We start from the raw sequence: 27,139 nt of genomic DNA, 5'->3' as shown, positions 1-27,139 counted from the left end.
GCTTTCCAACAGACACTGGGAGACAAAGTCATCTTTCAGCAGGACAATAACCTAAAACACAAGGCCAAATATACTGTACGCTGGAGTTGCTTACCAAGACGACATTGAATATTCCTGAGTGGCTAGTTACAGTTTTGACTTAAATCGTCTTGAAAATCTATGGCAAGACTTGAAAATGGCTGTCTATCAATGATCAACAACCAACTTGACAGAGCTTGAAGAATTTTAAAAATAATAATGTGCAAATATTTTACAATCCAGGCTCAATTCAATACAAAGCTCTTAGAGACTTACCCAGAAAGACAAAGCTGTAATCGCTGCTGACGGTCATTCTAACAGGTATTGACTCAGGGCTGTGAATACTTATGTAAATGAGATATTTCTGTATTTAATTTTCAATACATTTGCCAACATTTCTAAAAACATGTTTTCCTTTAGTCATTATGGACTATTGTGTGTAAATGGTGAGGTGAAAATAATCAATGTAATCCTTTTTGAATTCCGGGTGTAACACAAGATGTGGAGTAAATGAAGGGGTATGATTACGAATACTTTCTGAAGGCACTATGTTTCTCAACAGTTAGTAAATGAATAAGCCTTAGGTGTGTTTGATGGAAAAGAGAAAGTGAAAGTACTGACAGTGAGAAAGAGAGGAGTTTACGGGAGAGGGAGAATTAAGTGATTCTCAGTCTTTTGTTATGATTGATAGAATGCAAACGTGATATTTAACATTTAGTATACAAACACTGATTTGTCAGTCGGTCATAGAGTGATCAGAAGATTCCAAAGGTAATTTTGATCGTGCAATGGAAACTAATCGAAGGATCACGCGCTCAGGTACAAAGGCATTTTTTATATGATTACCACCTCTCCATTACAAATACCTTCTTTCTCTCTGCTCTTCCCCTTACTTTAATCTTTAAACAGTGATAATTTCTGAGTAGTCTCCTGTCAGTTTTGACCAATGACTTAGTTCAAAGAGATGTTTTAATTATTGTTACTTATTGACGCAATGCCCGCTTAACCTGGAAGCCAGTCACACCAATATGTCAGAGGAAACACCGTACACCTGGCGACCGTGTCAGCGTACATGCGCCCGGCCCTCCACAGGAGTCACTAGAGCGCGATTGGACAAGGACATTCCTGCCGGCCAAACCCTCCCTAACCCGGACGACGCTTGGCCAATTGTGCGCCGCCTCATGGGTCTCCCAGTCGCGTCCGGCTGCGACAGAGCCTGGACTCGAACCAGGATCTCTAGTGGCACAGCTAGCACTGCGATGCAGTACCATTCCCCAATTGATGACTAGAAATTAGGTATAACTGGGCTAATAACTAACTAGCAAAGAATATGAACAAATGTGCACAGGTGGCTACATGCAGCTCTCACTTTGATCTCGAAACAAGCACATTTACTCATGACCGCTCATATTGTAAACACAATCCAGTTCAAAGTGAGTGGCACATATCCATATATTGCATTGGCTATTTACATATAGGCCTACTGCAGCTCTGATTGATTGGTTATGGCGCACCAGTCTGTGTAGAGTAGGGGCCTGAGTCCTCCTTGTCAATGCAATAGAATCCTACGTCGATGCGCTCTGCCTACAAGAAAATTTCTTGCATAATTTGTTTTGTTTTGGTATGTGACATTGAAAGTGACTAACGTTGCATTGATTCGAGCACAATTCCCAAGGTAGAGCGAAAAATTGATAGTGTTAACTAAAGGGGAAAACTCTAGAAAGTTGAGTGAAGCTCAGTCTTGTGCTTCTCTGCGCGTGCTGATATTTGTTCTGCGTACAGTATAGAGGAAACATTGATCATAATTCCATACTGCTTGATTGGTATACAGTGCATTCAGAGAGTATTCAGACCCCTTGACTTTTTCAACATGTTATGTTACAGTCTTGTTCTGAAATTGATTAAATATAAAAAAAAATCATCAATCTACACACAATATCCTATAATGAGAAGCTAAAAACAGGTAAAAACGGAAATATCACATATACATCAGTATTCACTATTCAGACCCTTTACTCAATACTTTGTTGAAGCACCTTTGGCAGCGACTACAGCCTTGAGTCTTCTTGGGTATGACGCTACAAGCTTGGCACACCTGTATTTGGGGAGTTTCTCCCATTCTTCTCTGCAGATCATCTCTAGCTCTGTCACGTTGGATGGGGAGCGTCAATGCACAGATATATTCAGGTCTCTCCAGAGATATTCGATCAGGTTCAAGTCCGGGCTCTGGCTGGGCCACTCAAGGACCTTCAGAGACTTGTCCCAAAACCACTCCTGCATTGTCTTGGCTGTGTGCTTAGGGTCGTTGTCCTGTTGGAAGGTGAACCGTCGCCCAAGTCTGAGATCCTGAGTGCTCTGGAGCAAGTTTTCATCAAGGATCTCTCTGTACTTTGCTCCATTCATTTTTCCTCGATCCAGGTTAGTCTCCCTGTCCCTGCCGCTGAAAAACATTCCCACAGCATGATGCTGCCACTGCCATGCTTCATCGTAGGGATGGTGCCAGGTTTCCTCCAGACGTGACGCTTGGCATTCAGGCCAGATAATCTTGGATCTCATGGTTTGAGTGTCCTTTTGTGCCTTTTGGCAAACTCCAAGTGGGCTGTCATGTGACTTTTACTGAGACGTGGCTTCCGTCTGGCCACTCTACCATAAAGGCCTGATTGGTGGAGTGTTGCAGAGATGGTTGTCCTTCTGGAAGGTTCTCCCATCCCCACAGAGGAACTCTGGAGCTCTGTCAGAGTGACCATCGGGTTCTTGGTCACCTCCCTTACCAAAGCCCTTCCCCCCTGATTGCTCAGTTTGGCCGGGCGGCCAGCTCTAGGAAGAGTCTTGGTGGTTCAAATTTCTTCCATTTAACAATGACGGAGACAACACTGTTCTTGGGGACCTTCAATGTTGCAGAAATGGCTTGGTACCCTTCCCCAGATCTGTGCCTCTACACAATCCAGTCTCAGAGCTCAACGGACAATTCCTTTGACCTCATTGCTTGGTTTTTGCTCTGACATGCACGTTCAACTGTGGGACCTTATATAGACAGGTGTGTGCTTTTCCAGATCATGTCCAATCAATTGAATTTACCACAGGTGGACTCAATCACGTTCTATAAACATCTCAAGGATGATCAATGGAAACAGGATGCACCTGAGCTCACATTCGAGTCATATAACAACAGGTATGAATACTTATACTCATGTAGATCATTTCAGTTTTTTATTTGTAATAAATGTGCAAACATTTCTAAAAAGCTGTTTTCACTTCGTCATTTTGGGGTATTGTATGTAGTATCATGAGGATTAGTTTAAAAAAACAATTTTAGAATAACGCTGTAATGTAACAAAATGTGGTAAAAAGTCAATAGGTCTACATACTTTCCGAATGCACTGTACTTTACCCTTCAATGAATGGGTCCCCTTTCATGACGAGCACAAACTGTGGTAGAAAGCCAACTTGTAAATCAATAAACAGATGTGGTGAACGTGAAGATAATGTCATACTCTAAGGGAAGGAGTGGACAGACTCCCTCTTTTTCTCGCTGGTCTATTACCACTCTTGTCTACAAGGTATAAGAATAATTATTTGAATAATTTTTTTAATATACTATGATATTCAGATTCAGCCATTAATCTACCAGATTACCAGAAGATCCCGTCCATTTTCAACCGCATAATAAAAGGAAATGAAGGTGGAGGGACCATGCAATCAGGTACACAAGCATTTAATAATGCCGTGTGATTACCACCCTTCCTGTTATTGTTGAATAATGGTGTTCTTATATGAATCCCTCCACTTACAGATGAACCACATGATTTCACGTGAAATTTCACATGTAAAATCATGTGAAAACTTGTTTTTGGAACACTTGTGTAGTTTCATGTTATCTCATACTGCTTTACATGGTATCACATTAAATTCACATCAGTCAGCTTCTATTACTATGGTTTTCTACAGTGTATGTTCTATGTAGGATCAGTGAAAGTCCAATGTTCATTGCTATATTTCCAGGTTGCAGTTGTAAATGAGAACTTGTTCTCAACTGGCCTACCTGGTTAAATAAAGGAGCAATAAAAATATGACTTGGCATTATAATGTAAACAAAATGTGATTTATTAATCCTTTTAGCTGGGTAATGTAACAGTGTTGTCCTCTTTCTTCAACACAGGGGTATGCCTCAGGGTGCTGTTACTGGCTGCTTTCACTGTTACCATCACAGCTCAAAAACCTGGTGAGAACGTTTACTCTGTTAATTACATTAGTTTCCATTTACCCACTAAAACAATCTCTTGGTTATTAAAGACCTAAACAGGACTTGAATGAGTATTCTTCATCATACGTTCTTATTTCTTTCCTCCTATACCCAGCCCCAGAGGTCTTCACCTTGACCGTCCCTAATGGTCCCATTTTGACCCGGTTGAACGCCTCTGTCACTCTACCTTGTGAACTCTCGCCTCTCTTCAATGTTGAGCCATTGGAGGTGCGCTGGTACCGGTCCGAGAACTCCAACAGCCCTGCCTTGTTGTACAAAGATCACAAGATCCAGGAGGCCCCTGTGGATCCCCGGTACAGGGGCAGGGTTTCTCTAACTGGGGGGCTGGAGAGAGGGAATGTGTCCCTGACACTGGAGAGGGTCACACTGGAAGACAGGGGGGAGTATGTGTGCCATGTCAGCAATGAAAGGTGGTACGAAAAGGCCAACGTTTATCTCTCAATGAATGGTAAGAGGCTTATGGCTGAAACGGTTTCAACATGATTTTACATCTGCAATACTGCACCGAACTCTACATAAAGTATAGAATACTCACAATAAAGTGGCACTTATTTTTACAACTTAAAAGTAATCCACAGGAAAATGTGATACAATTGTTTCTCACAATTGTTGTTTAGCCTACATCATTGTAGCCTGCCTCCACACTCCCTTATCTCTCTATCAGTGACAGGCAGCGCCCCAGTTCTCTCCGTAGCCAGTGGAGGAGGAGGTCAGGTGAACGTTACCTGTTCATCAGAGGGATGGTCACCACAACCTAAACTCACCTGGAGAAACAAAGAGGGGACAGAGATAAAAAATGAACAAGTACTCTTCACCTCAGGTAATTACATAGACAGTAATAAATCATCACTAGAAATTCTCTCTCTCCCTCTCTCTCTCCTTCTCCAGTTAATACAATGGTCAAAGATGTAGACCTAACATCCGTTTCCCAAAACACCACACAGAGAGAAAGTTCGCTAAGTGTGTCATTGGAGTGTCGATAATTATAGGGTTGAAAGAAAGGCAGCGCTGCTCCCGGATCAGCTTTCTCTATTCAAATTCTTACCTTAACATTGGAATGAACACTGACGACTGATATTGAGAAGGGATATTCTAATGGCTTAGTCTATAATACAGTGAGCTACAAAGTATTTGGACGACTGTCAGCATTAATCTGAGGCTTTTTTTATCCATATCGGGTGAACCGTTTAGAAATTACAGCACTTTTTGTACATAGTCCCCCTTATTTTAGGGGACCAAATGTTTTGGGACAAATTCACTGAAAGTATTCAGACCCCTTCTGTTTTTCCACATTTTGTTACATTACAGCCTTATTCTAAAATGTATTAAATACTTTTCCCCCTCATCAATCTATACACAAGACCCCATAATGACAAAGCAAAAGCAAGGTTATAGAACTTTTTGAAAATGTATTAAAAATAAAAAACAGAAATACCTTATTTACATAAGTATTCAGACCCTTTGGTATGAGACTCGAAAATGAGCTCAGGTACATTCTGTTTCCATTGATCATCATATTTCTAAAACTTGATTGGAGTCTGTGGTAAATTCAATTGTTTGGACATGATTTGGAAAGGCACACACCGGTCTATAGAAGGTCCCACAGTTGACAGTGCGTGTCAGAGCAAAAACTAAGCCATGAGTTCGAAGGAATTGTCCATAGGGCTCAGAGACAGGATTGTGTCGAGGCAGGCACAGATCTGGGGAAGGGTACCAAAACATGTCTACAGCATTGAAGGTCCCAAAGAACCCAAGTTTGGAACCACCAAGACTCTTTCTAGAGCTGAGCAATCGGGGGAGAAGGGTCTTGGTCAGAGAGGTGACCAAGAACCCAATGGTCACTCTGACAGAGCTCCAGAGTTCCTCTGTGGAGATGGGAGCACCTTCCAGAAGGTGCAGCACTCCACCAATCAGGCCTTTACGGTAGAGTGGCCAGACGGAAGCCACTCCTCAGTAAAAGGCACATGACAGCTCAATTGGAGTTTGCCAAAAGGTACCTCAAGACTCTCAGACCATGAGTAACACGATTCTCTGGTCTGATGAAACCAAGATTGAACTCTTTGGCCTGAATGCCAAGGATCACGTCTGGAGGAAACCTGGCACCATCCCTAAGGTGAAGCATGGTGGTGGCAGCATCATGCTGTGGGGATGTATTTCAGTGGCAGGGAGACTAGTCAGGATCGAGGGAAAGATAAATGGCGCATTGTACAGAGATCCTTGATGAAAACCTGCTCCAGAGCGCTCAGAACCTCAGACTGGGCAAAGGTTCACCTTCCAACAGGACAACAATCCTAAGCACACAGCCAAGACAATGCATGAGTGGCTTCGGGACAGGTTTCGGAATGTCCTTTTGGCAAAGCCAGAGTCCGGACTTGAACCTGATTGAACATCTCTGGAGAGACCTGAAAATAGCTGTGCAGCGACGCTCCCCATCCAACCTGACAGAGCTTGAGAGGATCTGCAGAGAAGAATGTGAGAGACTCCCCAAGTACAGGTGTGCCAAGCTTCTAGCGTCATACCCAAGAAGACTGTTCTTCAACAAAGTGCAGAGTAAATGGTCTGAATACTTACATAAATGTGATGTTTTAGTTTTTGGTCTACCATGTCTAATAACCTTTTTGCTTTGTCATATTGGGGTATTGTGTGAAGATTGATGAGGAAAAAAACTATTTAATACATTTTAGAATATGGCTGTAAAGTAACAAAATGTGGAAAAAGTCAAGGAGTGTGAATACTTTCCTAATGCACTGTATTTCCTCAATTATAATATTTTTTCATTACCATTGTTTTATTATTTATTTTCTGCTGACTCTTGGGCCCCCGACGGTAAGCCCCTACATTTATCCCGCCCTGGATTTCTGATCAAGTCCCCTAGCTTTTTTAAAGGTATCTGTGACCAACAGATTCGTATCTGTATTCCCAGTCATGTGAAATCCATAGATTATGGCTTTATTTATTTATTAATTTCAACTGACTGATTTCCTCATATGACCTGTTGCATGTTGCGTTCATATTTTTGTTCAGTGTACAATAAAAGTGACTCCAAAATGACACTACATGATTTACCATATGTAGAGTCACAAGCTTGATATAATCATTGCATGCTATTAATATGGGAGCAAATACTTAACTTCTTACTACTTTAATACACATAAGTGAATTTGACCCGATACTTTTGGACCCTCAAAATGGGGCGACAATGTCAAAAAGTGCTGTAATTTCTAAACGCTTCACCCAGTATGGATGGCAATACCCTCAAATTAAAGCTGACAGTCTGCACTTCAACCTCATATTCATTGTATCTTTGGCCCTGTTAGTAAAGGGCCAAAACAACAACAAAAGTCACTTTCCCAATACTCTTAAAGCTCAATGTATAATAATAATGTTGTTTCACAAAATGAAAAATTACTTTAGCCTGCAATACCAAAATATAACTCAATTGATTGAATATGCAATATGAATCTAGGACTATGCAGCATATGAATATTTACTTTAAAATGCATTTAAAAAAAAATGTATCCTTTACTTGTTTGTAAAAAATTGCAAAGATTTTGTAAACTTTGTATTTGAATTCAGTTTTGTTCTAAAGTTATCAGCGGTTACAGTGATACAGGTGATTCGTGGGAGGGCAAAACATAATCTAAAGACGCACTTACCTGTTCTACGTGTGGTCTAGGTCAGTTCTTAACTTACGAGTGTTTTCAAGTGCAACTTAATTAAGTAACGATGGTTTTAGGAAACAGCTCAAAGATATAATGATGCTCCTACAAAGGTTTTAAAGATGAACTTAGCCTCAACACTAGAACCTTCCATTTGATTTTTTAATAAAAATAAATCTGCCATTTTGAAAGCAATTTTCTCCTCCTAAATAGTTATATTTTACATTGCTCAGTTGTCAGAATTTTTAAATCACAAACAGAAAAGTATATAGAACCTGTTTACTTTTTCACACCGATTCCTAACTTAAGGAGCCAAGACAAATGCCCTGTTGGGCATTGGTAAAAATGTTAAATGTTAAATGGTACCTGGGACTTAATATGCCTCTCTCTCCTCACTGAATGAATGCGGTCAATAGATGAATTGGCGATAGAAACTGATAATCGTGCACGTGACATTACAATTATATTTGAATGAACTGAATGATGAGGAGGATGAAGAGGTTGATTGAATTTAGAATAATAGTGTAATGATGAAGAAGAATTGTGAACACCAAGAAAGCATGCAACTGCGCGTCCTCCTCAGCATCGTGCACTAAATAACTAAACTAGCTAGTTTAAGAAAGAGAACGGAGGGCTGTTCATTGATCCTGCTCATCTAATTGGATAGAGCGAAGCAGTCTATTTCACCCAATCACTTCTCATCGCATATCTGTCAGACATATCAGTGTGGATGACGGATCACCAGCTCAAGCTGAACCTCGGCAAGACGGAGCTGCTCTTCCTCCCGGGGAAGGACTGCCCGTACCATGATCTCGCCATCACGGTTGACAACTCCCTTGTGTCCTCCTCCCAGAGTGCTAAGAACCTTGGCGTGATCCTGGACAACACCCTGTCGTTCTCCACTAACATCAAGGCGGTGACCCGATCCTGTAGGTTCATGCTCTACAACATTCGCAGAGTACGACCCTGCCTCACACAGGAAGCGGCGCAGGTCCTAATCCAGGCACTTGTCATCTCCCGTCTGGATTACTGCAACTCGCTGTTGGCTGGGCTCCCTGCCTGTGCCATTAAACCCCTACAACTCATCCAGAACGCCGCAGCCCGTCTGGTGTTCAACCTTCCCAAGTTCTCTCACGTCACCCCGCTCCTCCGCTCTCTCCACTGGCTTCCAGTTGAAGCTCGCATCCGCTACAAGACCATGGTGATTGCCTACGGAGCTGTGAAGGGAACGGCACCTCCATACCTTCAGGCTCTGATCAGGCCCTACACCCAAACAAGGGCACTGCGTTCATCCACCTCTGGCCTGCTGGCCCCCTTACCTCTTAGGAAGCACAGTTCCCGCTCAGCCCAGTCAAAACTGTTCGCTGCTCTGGCACCCCAATGGTGGAACAAGCTCCCTCACGACGCCAGGACAGCGGAGTCAATCACCACCTTCCGGAGACACCTGAAACCCCACCTCTTTAAGGAATACCTGGGATAGGATAAAGTAATCCTTCTAATCCCCCCCCCCCTTAAAAGATTTTGATGCACTATTGTAAAGTGGTTGTTCCACTGGATATCATAAGGTGAATGCACCAATTTGTAAGTCGCTCTGGATAAGAGCGTCTGCTAAATGACTTAAATGTAATGTAATGTAATGCATATTTCGGTCTGATCATTTAGATTGTTGCTGCCTCCTGTTAGCCTGCTACTATGATAAATCAATAGGCAAGGATGTTTTCTAGCAGGCTATCAATGTGCATAATATCTAACAAGTGAAGCGAGAGTAGGGAAAGAATGTGTCTGCCTACTGAAAATTTTAAGGAAAGGACACACAGACAGAGTCACACACCTCAGTGGCTCCTAGCTTTTTGGTCTATAAGCCTACAGGGAGATGAGACATTTTTCCAACGTCTAGTTAGGCATAAAAAACACTTTCATTTTTTTCCTGATCACAAGTATGTCACGCTCGTTGTAGGAATTGGACCAAAACGCAGCGGGAATGTGTAAACTCATCTTCTTTATTCGAAGGAACGTGAACACAAAACAAAATAACAAACAATGATGACGAAGACAGTCCTGTAAGGCTCAACGCTAAACACGGAACAATTACCCACAAATCCCATAGAAAAAACACCCCTTTTAAATAGGACCTTCAATTAGAGGCAACGAAAAACAGCTGCCTCCAATTGAAGGTCAAACCAATAAACTAAGCATAGAAATAGACTAACTAGAACGAACATAGAAATACACTAACATAGAACATGAACCAAAAAACCCAGAAACACTCTAAACAAACACCCCCTGCCAAGCCTTGACCAAACTACAATAACAAACAACCCCTTTACTGGTCAGGACGTGACAAAGTAACTGTCAATTTAAGGCTCCGTTTACGAATACAAGTATAGCCAGGTTGTCACACCCCTAATAACACAGTATATGAATCTGATATGTAGGATAAAGAGGACACCCGACAGCGCGTTCTCTAGCGAGTACTTAGAGGCTGATAACCTCTGTAATTCCAGTCTTAACAAACCAGGCACTATGCAATTTTAATTCATCACAAAAATGTATCTATGAGTAAATCTCTCTCATAATAAATGGTTGTCTATCACCCCCTTCTCTCTGTAACAGATTCTCAGGGCTTGTTGAGTGTCAGTAGTTGGCTGCTGTATTCTCCCTCAGATTCTGATTGGCTCTCCTGTACAATCTCTCTGTCTGAGGAAGAGAAGAGAGAGAGTAGAGTCCTTCCTCACAAACCTGGTAAGTGTGTCTTCTACACAAACACCATATCAAATCAAATGTATTCATCACACACAGTTTGCAGCAGGTATAAAAGGTGCAGTGAAATGCTTATGTGCTAGCTCCCTCAACAATGCAGTACATCAATCAATACTGAATAATAACAATGAAAAGAGTAGAGTAAAATATCCACATACAGTGCCTGTAGAAAGACTAAACCCCCTTGGATCTCTTCACATTTTACTGTCTTACAAAGTGGGATTAGAATGGATTTAAATGCCTTTTTTTGTCAATGATCTACACAAAATACTTGAATGTCAAAGTGGAAGAAAAATGCAATCATATTTTTAAAAGACGAATGAAAAATAAAACACTAATATACAATAACTTTATTAGATAAGTCTTCACCCCCCTGAGTCAATACATGTTAGAAACCCATGAAATCAAATTTTATTGGTCACATACACATGGTTAGCAGATGTTATTGCGAGTGTAGCGGAATGCTTGTGCTTCTAGTTCTGACAGTGCAGCAATATCTAACAATTCCACAACAACTACCTAATACACACAAATCTAAAGGAATGGAATAAGAATATATTCACTAACGTTCAAAAGTGGTCACTTAGAAATGTCCTTGTTTTTGAAAGAAAAGCAAATTTGTTTGTTCATTAAAATAACATCGAATTGATCAGAAATACAGTGTAGACATTGTTAATGTTGTAAATGACTGTTGTAGCTGGAAACGTGGAAACAGATGGAATATCTACAGAGGCCCATTATCAGCAACCATCACTCCTGTGTTCCAATGGCACGTTGTGTTAGCTAATCCAAGTGTAACGAGTGCTCTAAGAGTCGGGAAGCAAGTTCAGGGAGTGAGTATTTTAATAAATAAACGTAATATAATACAAAACAAGAAACCACGAACAACACACAGACATGACACAGATCAGTGTCATATATAGGGAAGGTAATCAGGGAAGTGATGGAGTCCAGGTGAGTGATGATGTGCAGGTGCGCGTAACGATGGTGACAGGTGTGCACCATAACGAGCAGGCTGATGACCTAGAAGCTGGAGAGGGAGCACACGTCACACCAAGTGTATCATTTTAAAAGGCTAATTGATCATTAGAAAACCCTTTTGCAATTATGTTAGCACAACTAAAAACTGTGTGCTGATTAAAGAAGCAATAAAACTGGCCTTCTTCAGACTAGTTGAGAATCTGGAGCATCAGCCTGTGGGTTCGATTACAGGCTCAAAATAACCAGAAACAAAGACTCTCTTCTGAAACTCTTCAGTGTATTCTTTTTCTGACAAATTAAGGCTATTCCATGTGAGAAATTGCCAAGAAACTGAAGCCCATTATTCTTTTCAAAATGTTCCAAGTTCTGTCAAAGTGTTGGGCATTATGGCTAGACAGCAACTTTTGCCATAGATTGTCAAGCAGATTTAAGTCAAAACTGTAACTTAGCCTCTCAGGAACATTCAGTGTCTTCTAGGTAAGAAACTCCATTGTAGATTTGGCTTTGTGTTGTAGGGAATATCCAGCTGAAAGTTGAATTCCTCTCCCAGTGTCTGGTGTAAAGCATACTGAAGCAGGTTTTCCTCTACGATTTTTGGCTGCGCTAAGCTCCATCCCATTTATTTTCAGCCTGAAAAACTCCCCAGTCTTTGCCGATGTCAAGCATTCCATATCATGATGCAGCCAGCTCCATGCTTGAAAATAAGGAGGCAGTTTTTCAGTAATGTGTTGGATTTGCCCCAAACATAAGGCTTTGCATTTAGGCGTGTAGTGTATTCCTTTGCCGTGTTTCTTTTGCAGTATTACTTTAGTGCCTTGTAAGATGCATATGCTGGTTTGGGAATTTAAAAAAAATCTTCTGTATATTTGTATTCTTCTTTTCGCTCTGAGGTGACTCCAGCAATAATCTAAATGACAATGTTGTTGATCCATCCTCAGTTTTCTGCCATTGAACTCTGTAGCTGTTTTAAAATCACCAATGGCCTCATGGTGAAATCCATAAGGAGTTTTCTTCCTGTTCTACAGCTCAGTTCAGAAGGATGACTGCGTATTTGATGTGTCTGGGTGGTTTAATACATCATCCACAGCATAATTATTAGCTTGACCATGCAAATATATTCAATGTCTGATTTGTTATTGTTGTCCATCTACCAATCACTGCCCTTCTTAATGAGGCTTTTAAAAAGCTCTCTGGCCTTTGTAGTTGAATCTGTGCTTGAAATTCAGTACTTGACTGAGGGACCTTACAGATGATGTTTGTATGAAAAATCATGACACCCCTGTTATTTCACACAGAGCGTCTAACTTATTATGTGATTGTTTAAGCAAAATGTTGCTTTAGAACTAATTTAGGCTTGCCTAAACAAAGGGGGTGAATAGTTATGCAATGACAACATTCTATAGGCACTGTATCCAAATATCCACAGCCCATCTGTGTTTTACGAGGATTTTTACAAGAATTTGGTCCATGTTGAATATCTGTGTGCAGGAGCCTGGAAAGAAGCTTTCATTGTGACTTTGGTCCTGTCTCTGCTACTTCTCTGTGCTCTGTCAACTGTGGTCTGCATTCTGCTCAAACATAGAGGTATGAAACACATTCTTGTCATTAACAGCAATATACAGTATGTCATTGATAATAACATTACTGTATAGAGATTTGTTAACAAAGATTTTTATTTGAAAACCTTTCAACAGTCATCCTTGTTATCTTTCAGGGTCTTGCACATTGTTTTCATCACAGAAAATGTAAAACCATACAGATTGTAAATATGTGAAATCTCATCTGTGTGATGAAATTAGATATGACACGTTGTAACATAAAACATGATTGATTTTATATTAACATGATTTTGATTGTGGCTTTGTTTTTCAGATCAAATTAAGCTTGAACAGAGTAAATCAGGTAAGCTAACTGTTTCATTCTGGATACATTTTTGTGGGAGATATTCTCATATGACATGTCTTGAACTCAAATTTCTAAGTCGAATATCTCAAGTTTAGATTTGACTCTGTTCAACAATTTTATTCATATTTTTATATTTATACGCTGTCTTGAATTTTCACTCAACAGAGACAAAAAAACTTTTTAAAGGTAATTCATGAATATTACTGATCATAAACTATGGCATAACATATATAATCATGCCTAATTTCTTAGTTTGGTTTGGAATATATTTACCTAACTATGTGTATTATGAATGTGCCCTGTTAGTGACAGAAAACAGTCAGGAGAAACAACCCGTCAAAGACGGAATTAATCTACAAGGTAAAAATGTTTAACATTATTTTCCTTCACAATCTTAATTTTAACATTGCGTTTTACATTTACTTGGTATTTGTTTATATGCAGATTGGCGCCAGGTGAAAGGATTCCAAGGTAGGAAAAACAATGTGCCAAAATTGTTCCATGTTTACGTTTAGGGGAAGTTCAACTTAATGTTAGATGGTTCCTTAGTCTTCGAGCCAGGAAAAACTGTGATCCATGGTAATACAGGAGAGATATGGGCATGCGGTCGCCAAATCACCATTAATAAGCATGCTGACGCCTTAAGACATGGTACCCCACGACGTTCACAGAGAGCTTTGTACACAAATGTCTGTCGGAACTGGTCCAGAACCACTCAAAATCCCCCCAAAAAACAAATGATTTAGTTTATTTGAGTTGATTTGGCCATGCAAACATGTTGATTACTTCCCTTTTATTGGGATAGTTATTTTGGCAATGAGGCCTTTAATCTACTTCGCCAGAGTCAGATACCATTTTAATGTCTCCTTCCAGTATGAAGGAAGTTTGAGGTAGTTTGGCGAGCTAATGCTAAGTTGCGTTAGCGCAGTGACTGAAAATGTACAGGGACAGCTAGATCAAGGGCCTTATTGCCAAAATTCCAAACTATCCCTTTAAGATAATTATTAAGTAGGCCTAGATCACACTACTTACAAATCTTAATATTGGATGTCAATAAATAAAACCATATTCTCTTCCCTCAGAGAACATTACTATGAATGAAAAAACTGCTCACAGTGCTATTAGAGTGACTCAAGAAGGAAAGACAGCTCAGTACATCAACGAAAATATGAAATCTTCCGATCGAAGGCATCCTCATGTATTGGCTAATCAGAGTTTCGAATCAGAACAACACTACTGGGAAGTTAAGGTGAGGGATGAAACATTTGCTAAAGCAGTGGGTGACTGTAGGAAACTGTCATGGTATGTTGGTGTGGCCAGAGATAATGCTGATAGAACATCTACAGTCCCTGTAACAGCTCATTATGGATTCTGGATTCTCTCTTATGAAGAAGGAAAGGGTTTCCATGTCAATACTGACCCTCTAACCTCAGAACCTGTGAGAGAAGATCTCTCTGTGGTAGGAGTGTTTCTAGACTGTGATAAACACTCTCTGTCTTTTTATAATGTTGATACAGAGTCACATATCTACACTTTTTGTAATTTGGTGACATCATACAGCTTTTGTCCTGTGTTCAGTCCTGGACAACATGACCTACACCCAATAACAATATTGAATGAAAACTAAGCGATGAGGGGAAAAACATGTCACATGAGACACATGTCCAACAATACTGCTCATCAATAGAACAGGCATGTTGAAGTAAGCAACACGTGGTCAGAGATATCATTTTAGACATGAGTGTTATTCAGTGATTCCCAGGTGTATATGGTTTGTCGTCTGAGGGCACAAGGGTATTCAAAACCACTACAATTGTTCAACTTGTTGTTACTTGTAGTGAGATAATTGATGTACACTGTAATTCAACTGTAATAAAAGCTAGCAGTATCATATTCTTTAATTCTGTTGAAAGGTATTTAGATAATGATGTCCTCCTGTTAAAAAATGTAATATGCTTAAATAAATTAATATCAAGAGTACAAGACTGACAGCTAAATATTTTCCATTGACCATGGTGTCCTGTCAGCTGCCACAATACAGATTTTGTTTCAGATTCCAATGCTACATCTCCTTGTTGTCTAGTTAGTGCACTGTACCGCATGCATTGGACAGCAGCACGTCCCAATCAGATGGCAAAAATATGCTGGTTGTGCACTAAGGACAGCTCTCCTTTCTAAAACTCATACACATTTGCCTGTTGGCTAATACAAGCAAAGTATAGCCTCGACGGTTTTGAATTTGTCGTATGTTATTGACGTAATTTTGATCAATTACATAAAATAGTTATGTTTTGTAAAACAATTTGAAAAACAACAGACGATAGGATTACTCAATACAATGACAAAATGGAAAAATCAAGACCAACATGCAACATGTCTACAGGCTTTAGAATAGAGACCTGTCCTTAGCTAGTATGATCTAACAAGTACAACTGTTACATTTTGTTGTAAAAACAATTAACATTTTCATTGATTGTTAGCTAGCGGTGATTAAAGTTAGCAGAAATTCGTAATGGTTGTATCATGAAAACTGAACTATGGATTACAGTTTCTCCTGGTCCATAGACTACTTTCAGGAAAAGGAACCATCTAACATCAAGTTGTAAAATAGTGAACTACTCCTTTAAGATGAATGCGCTAACAAGTTGCCCTGGATAAAAGCATCTGATAAATTACTAAAATGTCACTGTAGATGTACATGATTTGATATTCCATTGTTTGTCTGAGTTATGACAAAGTACTGGGTTTAAATATATTATTTCTTAAAAATAATAATACTAATACAAAAAATGTACTTCTGACAGGGTCACGTCCTGACCAGTAAAGGGGTTATTTGTTATTGTAGTTTGGTCAGGGCGTGGCAGGGGTTGTTTGGTTTGTGTGTTTCGGGGTTTTTGGTTTATTTTCTATTTCTATGTGTTTGTCTAGTTTTTCTATTTCTATGTTGGGGTTTTGGACCGACCTCCAATTAGAGGAAGCTGGTTGTCGTTGTCTCTAATTGGAGGCCATATTAAAGTGGGTTAGTTTTCGCTTGTGTTTTTGGGTGGTTGTTCCTTGTATAGTCTGTACACCTTACTGGGCTGTTTTCGTCATTTGTTTTGTTCAAGTGTTTTTTTTTCTTCAATAAATAAGAAAATTATTAATATACCCGCTGCATTTTGGTCTACCTACAACGACGCTTGTTACAGACAGTATGAGTAAAATCATTTCAATGGAGGATACATACAATTCCTTGTGAAAGTATTCATATTCTTCAGCATTAAAATAAAATATAAATAGGAATTAAATACACAACCTACTCCACATTTTAAAAGTGAAAGAAAATGATATAAACATTTCTAAATGATTAAAAAACCTCAAACCAATAACATGTCTTGATTGTGTATGTCTTCTTACATACTTGGTGGAAGCACCTTTGATAGCCATCACAGCAGTGAATCATTTAGAATAAAATGATGCTCTGCACAACTCTCAGGGCAACATATATCCATTGTTTTTGTAAAAACTGCTCAAGCTCAGTAAATTTGGTTGGGAGTCATTGATGGACAGCAATTTTTAAACAGATTTGTAAGCAGATTTAAGTCAGGACTGAGACTACACCACTGAGGAACACTCAACACCTCTTGGAAAGTCACTATGGTCTGTCTTTGGCATTAATATTTGTGTAATTGTCCTGCTGAATAATACAACTATCCAAGGGTCAGGTTTTTACTGTTTACATGGCCTTTGGAGTGGATTTTGTAACACAGGCTTCCTTTTCACGGTGTTATACAGGACAGTAATGTGGAGTCAATGGTGGCAGCATCATGTTATGGCTATGCTTGTCACTGGCAGGGACTGGAGATTTTGTTATTCCTGACTTAATGCTTTGAATATTGCTGTCATCAATAATTCCCAACCAAATTGACTGAGCTTGAGCATTACATTTGTCATTTTAGTAGACGGTCTTATCCAGAGCGACTTACAGGAGAAATGAGGTTTAAGCACCTTGCTGAAGGGCACATCGATAGATTTTTCACCTAGTCGGCTTAGAATTCGAACCAGCAACATTTCGGGTTACTGGCCCAAATGCCCAATTTTGACAAAAACAATGGATATACTGTATGTTGCCCTAAGAGTTGTGCAAGGTTAGTAACATCTTATTCAAAATGATTCACAGCTGTAATGGCTGCCTAAAGTGCTTCCACCAAGTATTAACTCTGGGTGTCAATACATTTTCATTTTTCATTAATTAGGAACATTTTCTATAATTTTTCTTCACTTTGAAAATGTGGATTAGGTTGTGTAGATGGGTAGGAAAACATCTAATTCAACCATTTTTACATTGAATTTCAATGCAGAATAATGTGAAGACTTTGCAAGGGGTGTGTAGACTCACTAGCGACTGTATATTTCAAAATGGCTCCCATTGTGTACGTTTTTATAGCAGTAATAATAGCAGTTATAAGATAAAACTTATCCAACAGCTGAAGGTCCAAAGTTTCAGTATAACACAGTCTATTTGTTCAAGGGTTCCTACACATTGGTTGTTTGACCTAATGGTTTTAGCTTTGAGACACAACGAGGAATTGAATCAAATACGTTTAAATGTAGATGTTGTGTCACTGATCTACACATAATAACCCATAATGTCAAAGTGGAATTATGTTTTTAGAAATGTTTACAAATTAATAAAAAATGAAAAGCTAAAATGTCTTAAGTCATTAAGTATTCAAATACTTTCAGGAGTAGAATTGTGCTTAAGTCACATAATAAGTTGCATGGACTCACTCTGTGTGCCATAAGTGTTTAAATTGATTTTTAAATCAATACACCATCTCTGTACCCCACACAAACAATTATATGTATGGTCCCTTAGTCGAGCAGTGAATTTCAAGCACAGATTAGAGCACAGAGAACAGGGAGGTTTTCCAATGGTTCGCAAAGAAGGGCACCTATTGGCAGACATTGAATATCCCTTTGAGCATTGTGCAATTATTAACTACACTTTGGATGGTGCATCAATGCATCCAGTCACTACTAAGATACAGGCGCCCTTCCTAACTCAGTTTCCGGAGAGGAAGGAAACCGCTCAGGGATTTCACCATAAGGCCAATGGTGATTTAAAAAAATGTACAGGGTTTAATGGCTGTGATAGGAGATAACTGAGGATGGATCAACAACATTGTAGATGATCCAGAATAATAACACAAATGACAGGGTGAAAAGGAAGCCTGTACATAATACACATATTTTAAAACATGCATCTTGTTTGCAATAAGGCACTAAAGTAATACTTCAAAAAATGTGGTAAAGAAATTAAATCTTTGTCCTGAATACAAATAGTTTTGGGCAAATCCAACACAACACTGAGTACCACTCTAAATATTTTCAAGCATGGTGGTGGATGCGTCAAGTTAGGGGTTTGCTTGTCATTGTTTGGGATAAAAAGAAATGGAATAGAGCTAAGCATTGTCCATTGTAGAATGCCCTTCTAGCCGATCAGAAACGAGTATTCAACAAGGCTGCTTTCTTATATCTCCTAGGCATAGTTCAGATACTTCAAAACCTTATGATAAATGTTTTTGACTGTCTGTTTTGCCATTTATTAATGTGTTGTTCAATGCATTTCTATGGATGCAGGTAGCCCTGCGGTTAAGAGCGTTGAGCCAGTTACCGAAACATCGCTGGTTCGAATCCCCGAGCCGACAGGTGAAAAATCTGATAATATGCCCTTGAGAAATGCACTTAAACATAATTGCTCCTGTAAATCGCTCAGGATAAGAGCGTCTGCTAAATGACTAAAATGTAAAATGCATATGGGCTATAGTAGTAAGTGCCAAGTGGGTCTTAATATTCAAAATTAAATAGCAAAATGATCTATGGTATGACCATGTTAGATCTCAGAAAATATCAAATTGTGAACCCGAGACCCACATTTATCACATAAAATGTATATGCCATATCTCACAATTGATTTGACTTCCCTCTTTTAGTATTTTCACTGTGATAGAACGTTTATTTTTTTAGTAGATTTGTGTCATTCCATAAAGTTCGATACAGCGCTGCAGTGAGTGGGGGGCTGCATAACCCTGTGACACAGCGTTCGTTCTAGCTCTACCTTGCTCTCCCTGAGTGAGAGGCCAGCACTTTGACAGACAGTCCAACAACAAGTTCGAGGGGTTTACAAACTTAGACACATTTTCGGAATTTGACGTTATTCCCATTAAGACACTTTATGTCGGTGGTTCCTTTATTTTTATAATTACCTGTATCTCCTAACTTGGCTCTTTTACTATAGTGCTGCTTTGATGACTTGTGATTGGCCGGCAACAACAGCAAGCTTCACACACCACTTTCGTGAAAAGCAAGAGCAGCAGGATAAATTGTACAATTTTCACTCTCTCCACAGCACCAGTCGCGTTCGGTTCACTATGGGTCCTTATGGGCAAATTGGTTATAATTACAAATACCCAAGACCCATGACAATTAGGTCCAATCTGGCTTTTCGGGAACAGGTGGACCGGTGAAGTCCTCTAATATGTTGTTTTGAGTTACATTATCTACCAAAAGACAACATCATAAACGTGAGAAATAAGACTCACTTCAGATTTTAAATACAGATTTTGTCAAATTTTAAGTGGTTTGATAAATCCTTTGTATAGGACATTGGAGTCTTGAAGTCTTCATCACGACTCTGATTATTTTATTGCTAGTCATCTTTACTGTCAATGGACTCTTCATCTGGAACAAAAAACAGCAAGCTAACACGTTCATTTAAATATGAACAGTCTATTGATGGTCTAATAATAGTACTAATATACTGATATAATAGGCTGAGCTAGACTATTCTTCTCCACAAACATATATATATATATATTTATGTTGTGTTTATAGGGATTTTTGTCAGTGGTTAAAGTGTATGCCTATCATTCACCAAATTGTTGCTTTACATTGTTTCAAGTACTACTGTATTAATTGAGCACGCCATATAATTGACAATGTGTTATTTGGTTTTATATTTACAATATCTACTTCTCTTCCTCCTGCAGGGTTTATCAGATTCTCAACATCAAAGAAAGATGCAAATGCAGATGTAATTAAGCGTTGTCTAATAATTTAGGGGCAAATCTTAACTTACACTTAAGTCAACGTTTCACCAGGTCATGCATTGATGTTAATTTAAGACTGTGAAATTTCAATTTAAGTGAAAGTTAAGATTTACCCCTTTATAATATTATGTTTGATGATAACATTGAAAACATCTCTGATATAATGCAATACATTTTAACAAAGTAATATTCCATGACCTACCTATATTAAAATGAGTGTCATTGCATTTCAGATAAAACAGTGTCTACTGAGAGGCCAGGTATTACTTCTATATGGTTAACTATTGTGTGTATTTCTACACGTACAGTACCAGTCAAAAGTTTGGACACACCTACTCATTCCAGAGGTTCTCTTTATTTTGAATATGTTCTACATTGTAGAATAATAGTGAAGACATCAAAATTATGAAAAACACATATGGAATCATGTAGTAACCAAAAAACTGTTAAACAAATCAAAACAAATTTTCCACAGGACAATGTCCCAAAACACCTCCAGGATGTGTAAGGGTTATTTTACCAAGAAGGAGAGTAATGGAGTGCTGCATCAAATGACCTGTCCTCCACAATCACCTGACCTCAACCCAATTGACATGGTTTGGGATGAGGTGGACCGCAGAGTGAAGGAAAAGCAGCCAGCTCAGCATATGTGGGAACTCCATCAAGACTGTTGGAAAATCATTCATTCCAGGTGAAGCTGGTTGAGAGAATGCCAAGAGTGTGCAAAGCTGTCATCAAGGCAAAGGGTGGCTATTTGAAGAATCTCAAATATAAAATATACTTAGATTTGTTTAACACTTTTTTGGATACTATATGATTCCATGTGTTATTTCATAGTTTTGATCTCTTCACTAATATTCTACAATGTAGAAAATAACAAAAATAAATAAAAACCCTTGAATAAGTAGGTGTGTACAAAAAAAATCATATTGATCAGAAATACAGTGTAGACATTGTTAGTCATTTACAACATTGTAGCTGGAATCGGCTCATTTTTAATGGAATATCTACAGTCGTGACCAAAAGTTTTGAGAATGACACAAATATACATTTTCACAAAGTCTGCTGCGTCAGTTTGTATGATGGCAACTTGCATATACTCCAGAATGTTATGAAGAGTGGTCAGATGAATTGCAATTAATTGCAAAGTCCCTCTTTGCCATGCAAATTAACTGAATCCCTCAAAAAACATTTCCATTGCATTTCAGCCCTGCCACAAAAGGACCAGCTGACATCATGTCAGTGATTCTCTCGTTAACACAGGTCAAGGCTGGAGATCACTCTGTCATGCTGATTGAGTTTGAATAACAGACTGGAAGCTTCAAAAGGAGGGTGGTGCTTGGAATCATTGTTCTTCCTCTGTCAACCATGGTTACCTTCAAGGAAACACGTGCCGTCATCATTGCTTTGCAGAAAAAGGGCTTCACAGGCAAGGATATTGCTGACAGTAAGATTGCACCTAAATCAACCATTTATCAGATCATCAAGAACTTAAAGGAGAGCGGTTCAATTGTTGTGAAGAAGGCTTCAGGGCGCCCAAAAAAGTCCAGCAAGTGCCAGGACCTTCTCCTAAAGTTGATTCAGCTGCGGGATCGGGGCACCACCAGTACAGAGCTTGCTCAGGAATAGCAGCAGGCAGGTGTGAGTGCATCTGCACACACAGTGAGGCAAAGACTTTTAGAGGATGGCCTGGTGTCAGGAACGGCAGCAAGGAAGCCGCTTATCTCCAGGAAAAACATCAGGGACAGACTGATATTCTGAAAAAGGTACAGGGATTGGACTGCTGAGGACTGGGGTAAAGTCATTTTCTCTGATGAATCCCCTTTCCGATTGTTTGGGGAATCCGGAAAAACGCTTGTCCGGAGAAGACAAGGTGAGTGCTACCATCAGTCCTGTGTCATGCCAACAGTAAAGCATCCTGACACCATTCATGTGTGGGAGTGCTTCTCAGCCAAGGGAGTGGGTTCGCTCACAATTTTGCCTGAGAACACAGCCATGAATAAAGAATGGTACCAACACATCCTCCGAGAGCAACTTCTCCCAACCATCCAGGAACAGTTTGGTGACGAACAATGCCTTTTCCAGCATGGTGGAGCACCTTGACATAAGGCAAAAGTGATCACTAAGTGGCTCGAGGAACAAAACATCAATATTTTGAGTCCATGGCCAGGAAACTCCCCAGACCTTAATCCCATTGAGAACTTGTGGTCAATCCTTAAGAGGCGGGTGGACAAATAAAACCCCACAAATTCTGACAAACTACAAGATTTGATTATGCAAGAATGGGCTGTCATCAGTCAGGATGTGGCCCAGAAGTTAATTGACAGCATGCCAGGGCGGATTGCAGAGGTCTTGAAAAAGAAGGGTCAACACTGCAAATATTGGCTCTTTGCAACTTCATGTAATTGTCAATAAAAGCCTTTGACCCTTATGAAATGCTTGTAATTATACTTCAGTATTCCATAGTAACATCTGACAAAAATATCTAAAGACACTGAAGCAGCAAACTTTGTGGAAATTAATATTTGTGTCATTCTCAAAACTTTTGGCCACGACTGTACATACACGTACAGAGGCCCATTGTCAGCAACCATCACTCCTGTGTTCCAATGGCACGTTGTGTTAGCTAATCCAAGTTTATAATTTTAAAAGGCTAATTGATCATTAGAAAACCCTTTTGCAATTCTGTTTGCACAGCTGAAAACTTTTGTTCTGATTAAAGAAGCAAAAAAACTGCTCTTCTTTAGACTAGTTGAGTATCGGGAGCATCAGCATTTGTGGGTTCGATTACAGGCTCAAAATGTCAAGAAACAAGGACTTTCTTCTGAAACTCGTCAGTCTATTCTTGTTCTGAGAAATGAAGGCTATTCTATGTGAGAAATTGCCATGAAACTGAAGATCTCGTACAACGCTGTGTACTCCTCCCTTCACAAAACACCTCAATGCTTCACCGTAGGGATGGTGCAAGGTTTCCTCCAGACTTTACACTTGGCATTCAGGCCAAATAGTTCAATCTTGGTTTCATCGGACCAGAGAATCGTATTTCTCATTGGCTGAGAGTCTTTTGGCAAACTCCAAGTAGGCTGTCATGTGCCTTTTACTGAGGTGTGGCTTCCGTCTGGCCACTCTACCATAAAGGCCTGATTGTTGGAGTGCTGCAGTGATGGTTGTCCTTCTGGGAGGTTCTCCCATCTCCACAGAGGAACTCTGGAGCTCTGTCAGAGTGACCATCGGGTTCTCGGTCACCTCCCTCACCAAAGCCTTATCCCCCCGATTGCTCACTTTTGGCCGGCCGGCCAGCTCCAGAAAGAGTCTTGGTGGTTCCATACTTCTTCCATTTAAGAATGATGGAGGCCACTGTGTTCTTGGTGACCCTTCCCCAGATCTGTGCCTTGAAACAATCCTGTCTCGGAGCTCTATGGACAATTCCTTCGACCTCATGGCTTGGTTTTTGCTCTGACATGCACTGTCAACTGTGGGACCTCATATAGACAGTAGTGTGCCTTTCCAAATCATGTCTAATCAATTGAATTTACGACAGGTGGAGTCCAATCAAGTTGTAGAAACATCTCAAGGATGATCAATGAAAACATGATGCACCTGAGCTCAATTTCGAGTCTCATAGCAAAGGGTCTGAATATTTATGTAAATAAGGTATCCGTTTTTTATTTTTAATACATTTGCCAAAATTCCCCAAAAACTGTTTTCGCATTGTCATTATGCGGTATTGTGTGAAGATTGAGGAAAAAAAGTATTTAATAAATTTTTAGAATAAGTCTATAACGTAACTAAAAGGGAAGGGATCTGAATACCTTCGAAAGCGCTGTATATCATGAACTTATATGTAAAACAAAAATGGATGCAGCAGCTAAGGATTCTATCTTTAACTCAATGAGTAATTTATCATGCATTGAACATATAGATAGATCAATATGGTTGATTTATAGTTCATTATTAATACATAATATGTCAATAATCACATGTTTTACTCATGCAGAATGGGGAATGCAAACTGCCAAAGAAACAACTACACAGAAGAAATGTGTCCCCAAAGGTACATTTATATTGACATACCTTTTCATTATTTAATATTTTTTATCTAGCTTTTTAGATCTTATTCACCCCCCAAGCACAGTCATTCAGGGTTAATAACATTCATTGAAGAACACCCATAAGAACAAAAGGTGGTACAATCCAATATCTATTTTCTGTTGATAAGATTAGTGGTTAAATATTTCTCTGATATGATTTGTTCATTTGCTGCATGGGGCGAAGTGAAGAGATTCAAAGGTAGGACACATTAACATAGAACTAACATAATATCATTACATGGCTGTACCTTCAAGTAACATCCATATCAGCAAACCATGTGAGTGAATGAATTCACCAAATCTTGTTCTCTTTTTTTGTGGACATCCCTCTGGACCCAACGTCTGCTCACCCTAACCTAGACGTGTATGCATGTAGAACGTTTTTTTTTAGGGACTCAAAAGTAGCTGATGTTCCCACAGCTCGTAATGTCTTTAGTGAGGACAGATTCAGCTTCGGACAGTTATACTGGGAGGTGACGGTGAGGGAAGATTCCATTTTTAGCAAAGAGAAACAGTCATGGTATGTTGGTGTAGCCACAGACATAGCCACTCTGACAAGGGCTGTTGTCCCCTAAACCCCTGAGAATGGTTTCTGGGTTTTTACATATGAAAAAGGAAAAGGTTATTATGTCCCTGATGACCCTCAAATACCAGAATTGGGAAATGAATGCCCTTTAATATTTCTAAGCCTACCAGGATCTGGAAAATAAATTCTTACAACACTTGAAGTGTTCTTAGATTGTGACAGACAGATGCTTTCCTTTTATGATGCTGAATCAAAGCTACATCTTTACAGTTTGTTTAACGTTGTGTCATCTAACACATTCTTCACTGTATTCAGCCCTGGGTTACGTGGCAAATGTTCCTTAACAGTTAAATGACTCTGGATGACAAAGGTGGAAATACACTGTCACAACTTCCGCCGAAGTTGGTGCCTCTCCTTGTTCAGGCGGCGGTCGACGTCACCGGCTTTCTAGCCTCCACCGATCTACATTTCTTTTTCCATTTGTTTTGTCTATATTGTACACACTGGGTTCCCATTACGTTTGAATTATTTCCCTATTTAACCCTCTGGAGCCATCATGGTTTTGTGCATGTTTATTGTTGTCAGTTGTCTCGTTTATGTGATTATGGATTTTCGTTCTCCTTGTTGGAAGATTATTTTGAGTAAAGTTACTATTATTACTCATCTCTGTGTCCTGCGCCTGACTCCGCCTTACCCACATCACCTAGACTCTGACATACATATTAAATCATATACCATTGTAACACTCTGAGACACTAACAGGAAATTAAACTGCGTAGATACATTACTCTTTAAATGTATATTTATTACCTTTAGCAAGATTATTGATGTAAATATGTAATAAATGTTTTGAATATCAACACTGTTGATTTCTGTATTGAGTATTGACATAAACTAACCTGATATTGAATTAATGTAATTTGAAAAACTCCTGTGCAACACCTCTGCTCAGTGGTCTATTCAGTGCATTGAACAGAATGGACCAGGATGCCACTAATGAAACAGACTGACAAATTCATACAATTGTGCATTGTGATAGAAAAATGATGTATTCACCTTATTTGTTGGATATGTAACAATTATTTACTTAACAAACAGTAAGATATCTGTCTAATGCTGTGTTTTATGGTCTCCACTCTAGTACCCTGTAGCTCGTCTGGGTGTTGAGGACATGGGTTTTACTAGAGATAGCTTGAAGCTGACAATTGATTGATGTTGGTGATAAAAACCGAAGAGAGGGAGTTTACAGGAGAGGGAGATAGCAGGGGTTCAAACTGTAGAACCCAGTTCCTACATTTGAATATAAAAATAGATTTTATCAAACAAAACTATGCTACATATTATCTCAGGGTCCCTCGGGATGACAAATCAGAGCAAGATTACTGAATGTAAGTACATTATTTACCTTCAGAGGTGAATGTATCAAACCAGTTGTCGGGAAAAGTGTTTTGTTGTTGTGCACTCTCTTCAAACAATAGGATGGTATTTTGTTTCACTGTAATAGCTACTGTAAATTGGACACGAGTTAGATTTAACAAGAATTTAAGCTTTGTGCCCATATAAGACATGTCTACGTCCTGGAAAGTTGTCTGTTACTTACATCATTCTAATCACATTAGTGCATATTAGCAACAACCATCCCAGTTTAGGGACACCAATCCCGTAGAGGTAAATAGAATATCCTTGTCAATGCAATAGAATCCTACATCGATGCGCTCTGCCTACAAGAAAATCTCTTGCATAGTTTGTTTTGTTTCGGTGTGTTACATTGAAAGTGACTAACATTGCTTTGATTCGAGCACAATTCCCACAGTAGAGCAAAACATTGATAGTGTTAACTAAAG

General features: G+C 39.3%; 2 protein-coding genes across 8 annotated transcripts in view; one reads left to right on the top strand and one right to left on the bottom strand.

The window, feature by feature from the left end:
- Positions 1 to 27,139, bottom strand: part of LOC106602686 (cyclin-dependent kinase 2-associated protein 2) — a 299,328-nt gene that overhangs the window by 90,781 nt on the left and 181,408 nt on the right. The window lies entirely within an intron of this gene.
- On the top strand, positions 578 to 26,155 carry LOC106602684 (butyrophilin subfamily 1 member A1). Of its 7 annotated transcripts, XM_082974323.1 has the most exons (17): positions 578 to 837; positions 3,102 to 3,190; positions 3,629 to 3,721; positions 4,178 to 4,240; positions 4,377 to 4,730; positions 4,947 to 5,102; positions 10,555 to 10,683; positions 13,171 to 13,266; positions 13,555 to 13,584; positions 13,753 to 13,773; positions 13,894 to 13,947; positions 14,032 to 14,058; positions 19,210 to 19,278; positions 20,619 to 20,662; positions 20,912 to 20,938; positions 24,676 to 24,732; positions 25,611 to 26,155. In XM_082974323.1, the coding sequence occupies exons 2-17, from the start codon at positions 3,136 to 3,138 to the stop codon at positions 25,644 to 25,646; spliced, it is 1,311 nt and encodes a 436-aa protein (XP_082830449.1). In that variant the 5' UTR covers positions 578 to 837; positions 3,102 to 3,135; the 3' UTR covers positions 25,647 to 26,155. The 7 variants fall into 7 exon arrangements, with proteins under 7 accessions (XP_082830449.1, XP_014050924.1, XP_082830451.1 ...); XM_082974325.1 differs by lacking the exons at positions 20,619 to 20,662; positions 20,912 to 20,938 and having other exon boundaries at positions 595 to 837; XM_082974324.1 differs by lacking the exons at positions 20,619 to 20,662; positions 20,912 to 20,938 and having other exon boundaries at positions 595 to 837; positions 24,676 to 26,155.

This window comes from Salmo salar, chromosome 04, assembly GCF_965601325.2.
Source record: "Salmo salar chromosome 04, fSalSal1, whole genome shotgun sequence".
NCBI classification, from domain to species: domain Eukaryota; kingdom Metazoa; phylum Chordata; class Actinopteri; order Salmoniformes; family Salmonidae; genus Salmo; species Salmo salar.
Note: the sequence above shows the minus strand (reverse complement) of the source record. Positions and strands in the feature narration are given on the sequence as shown.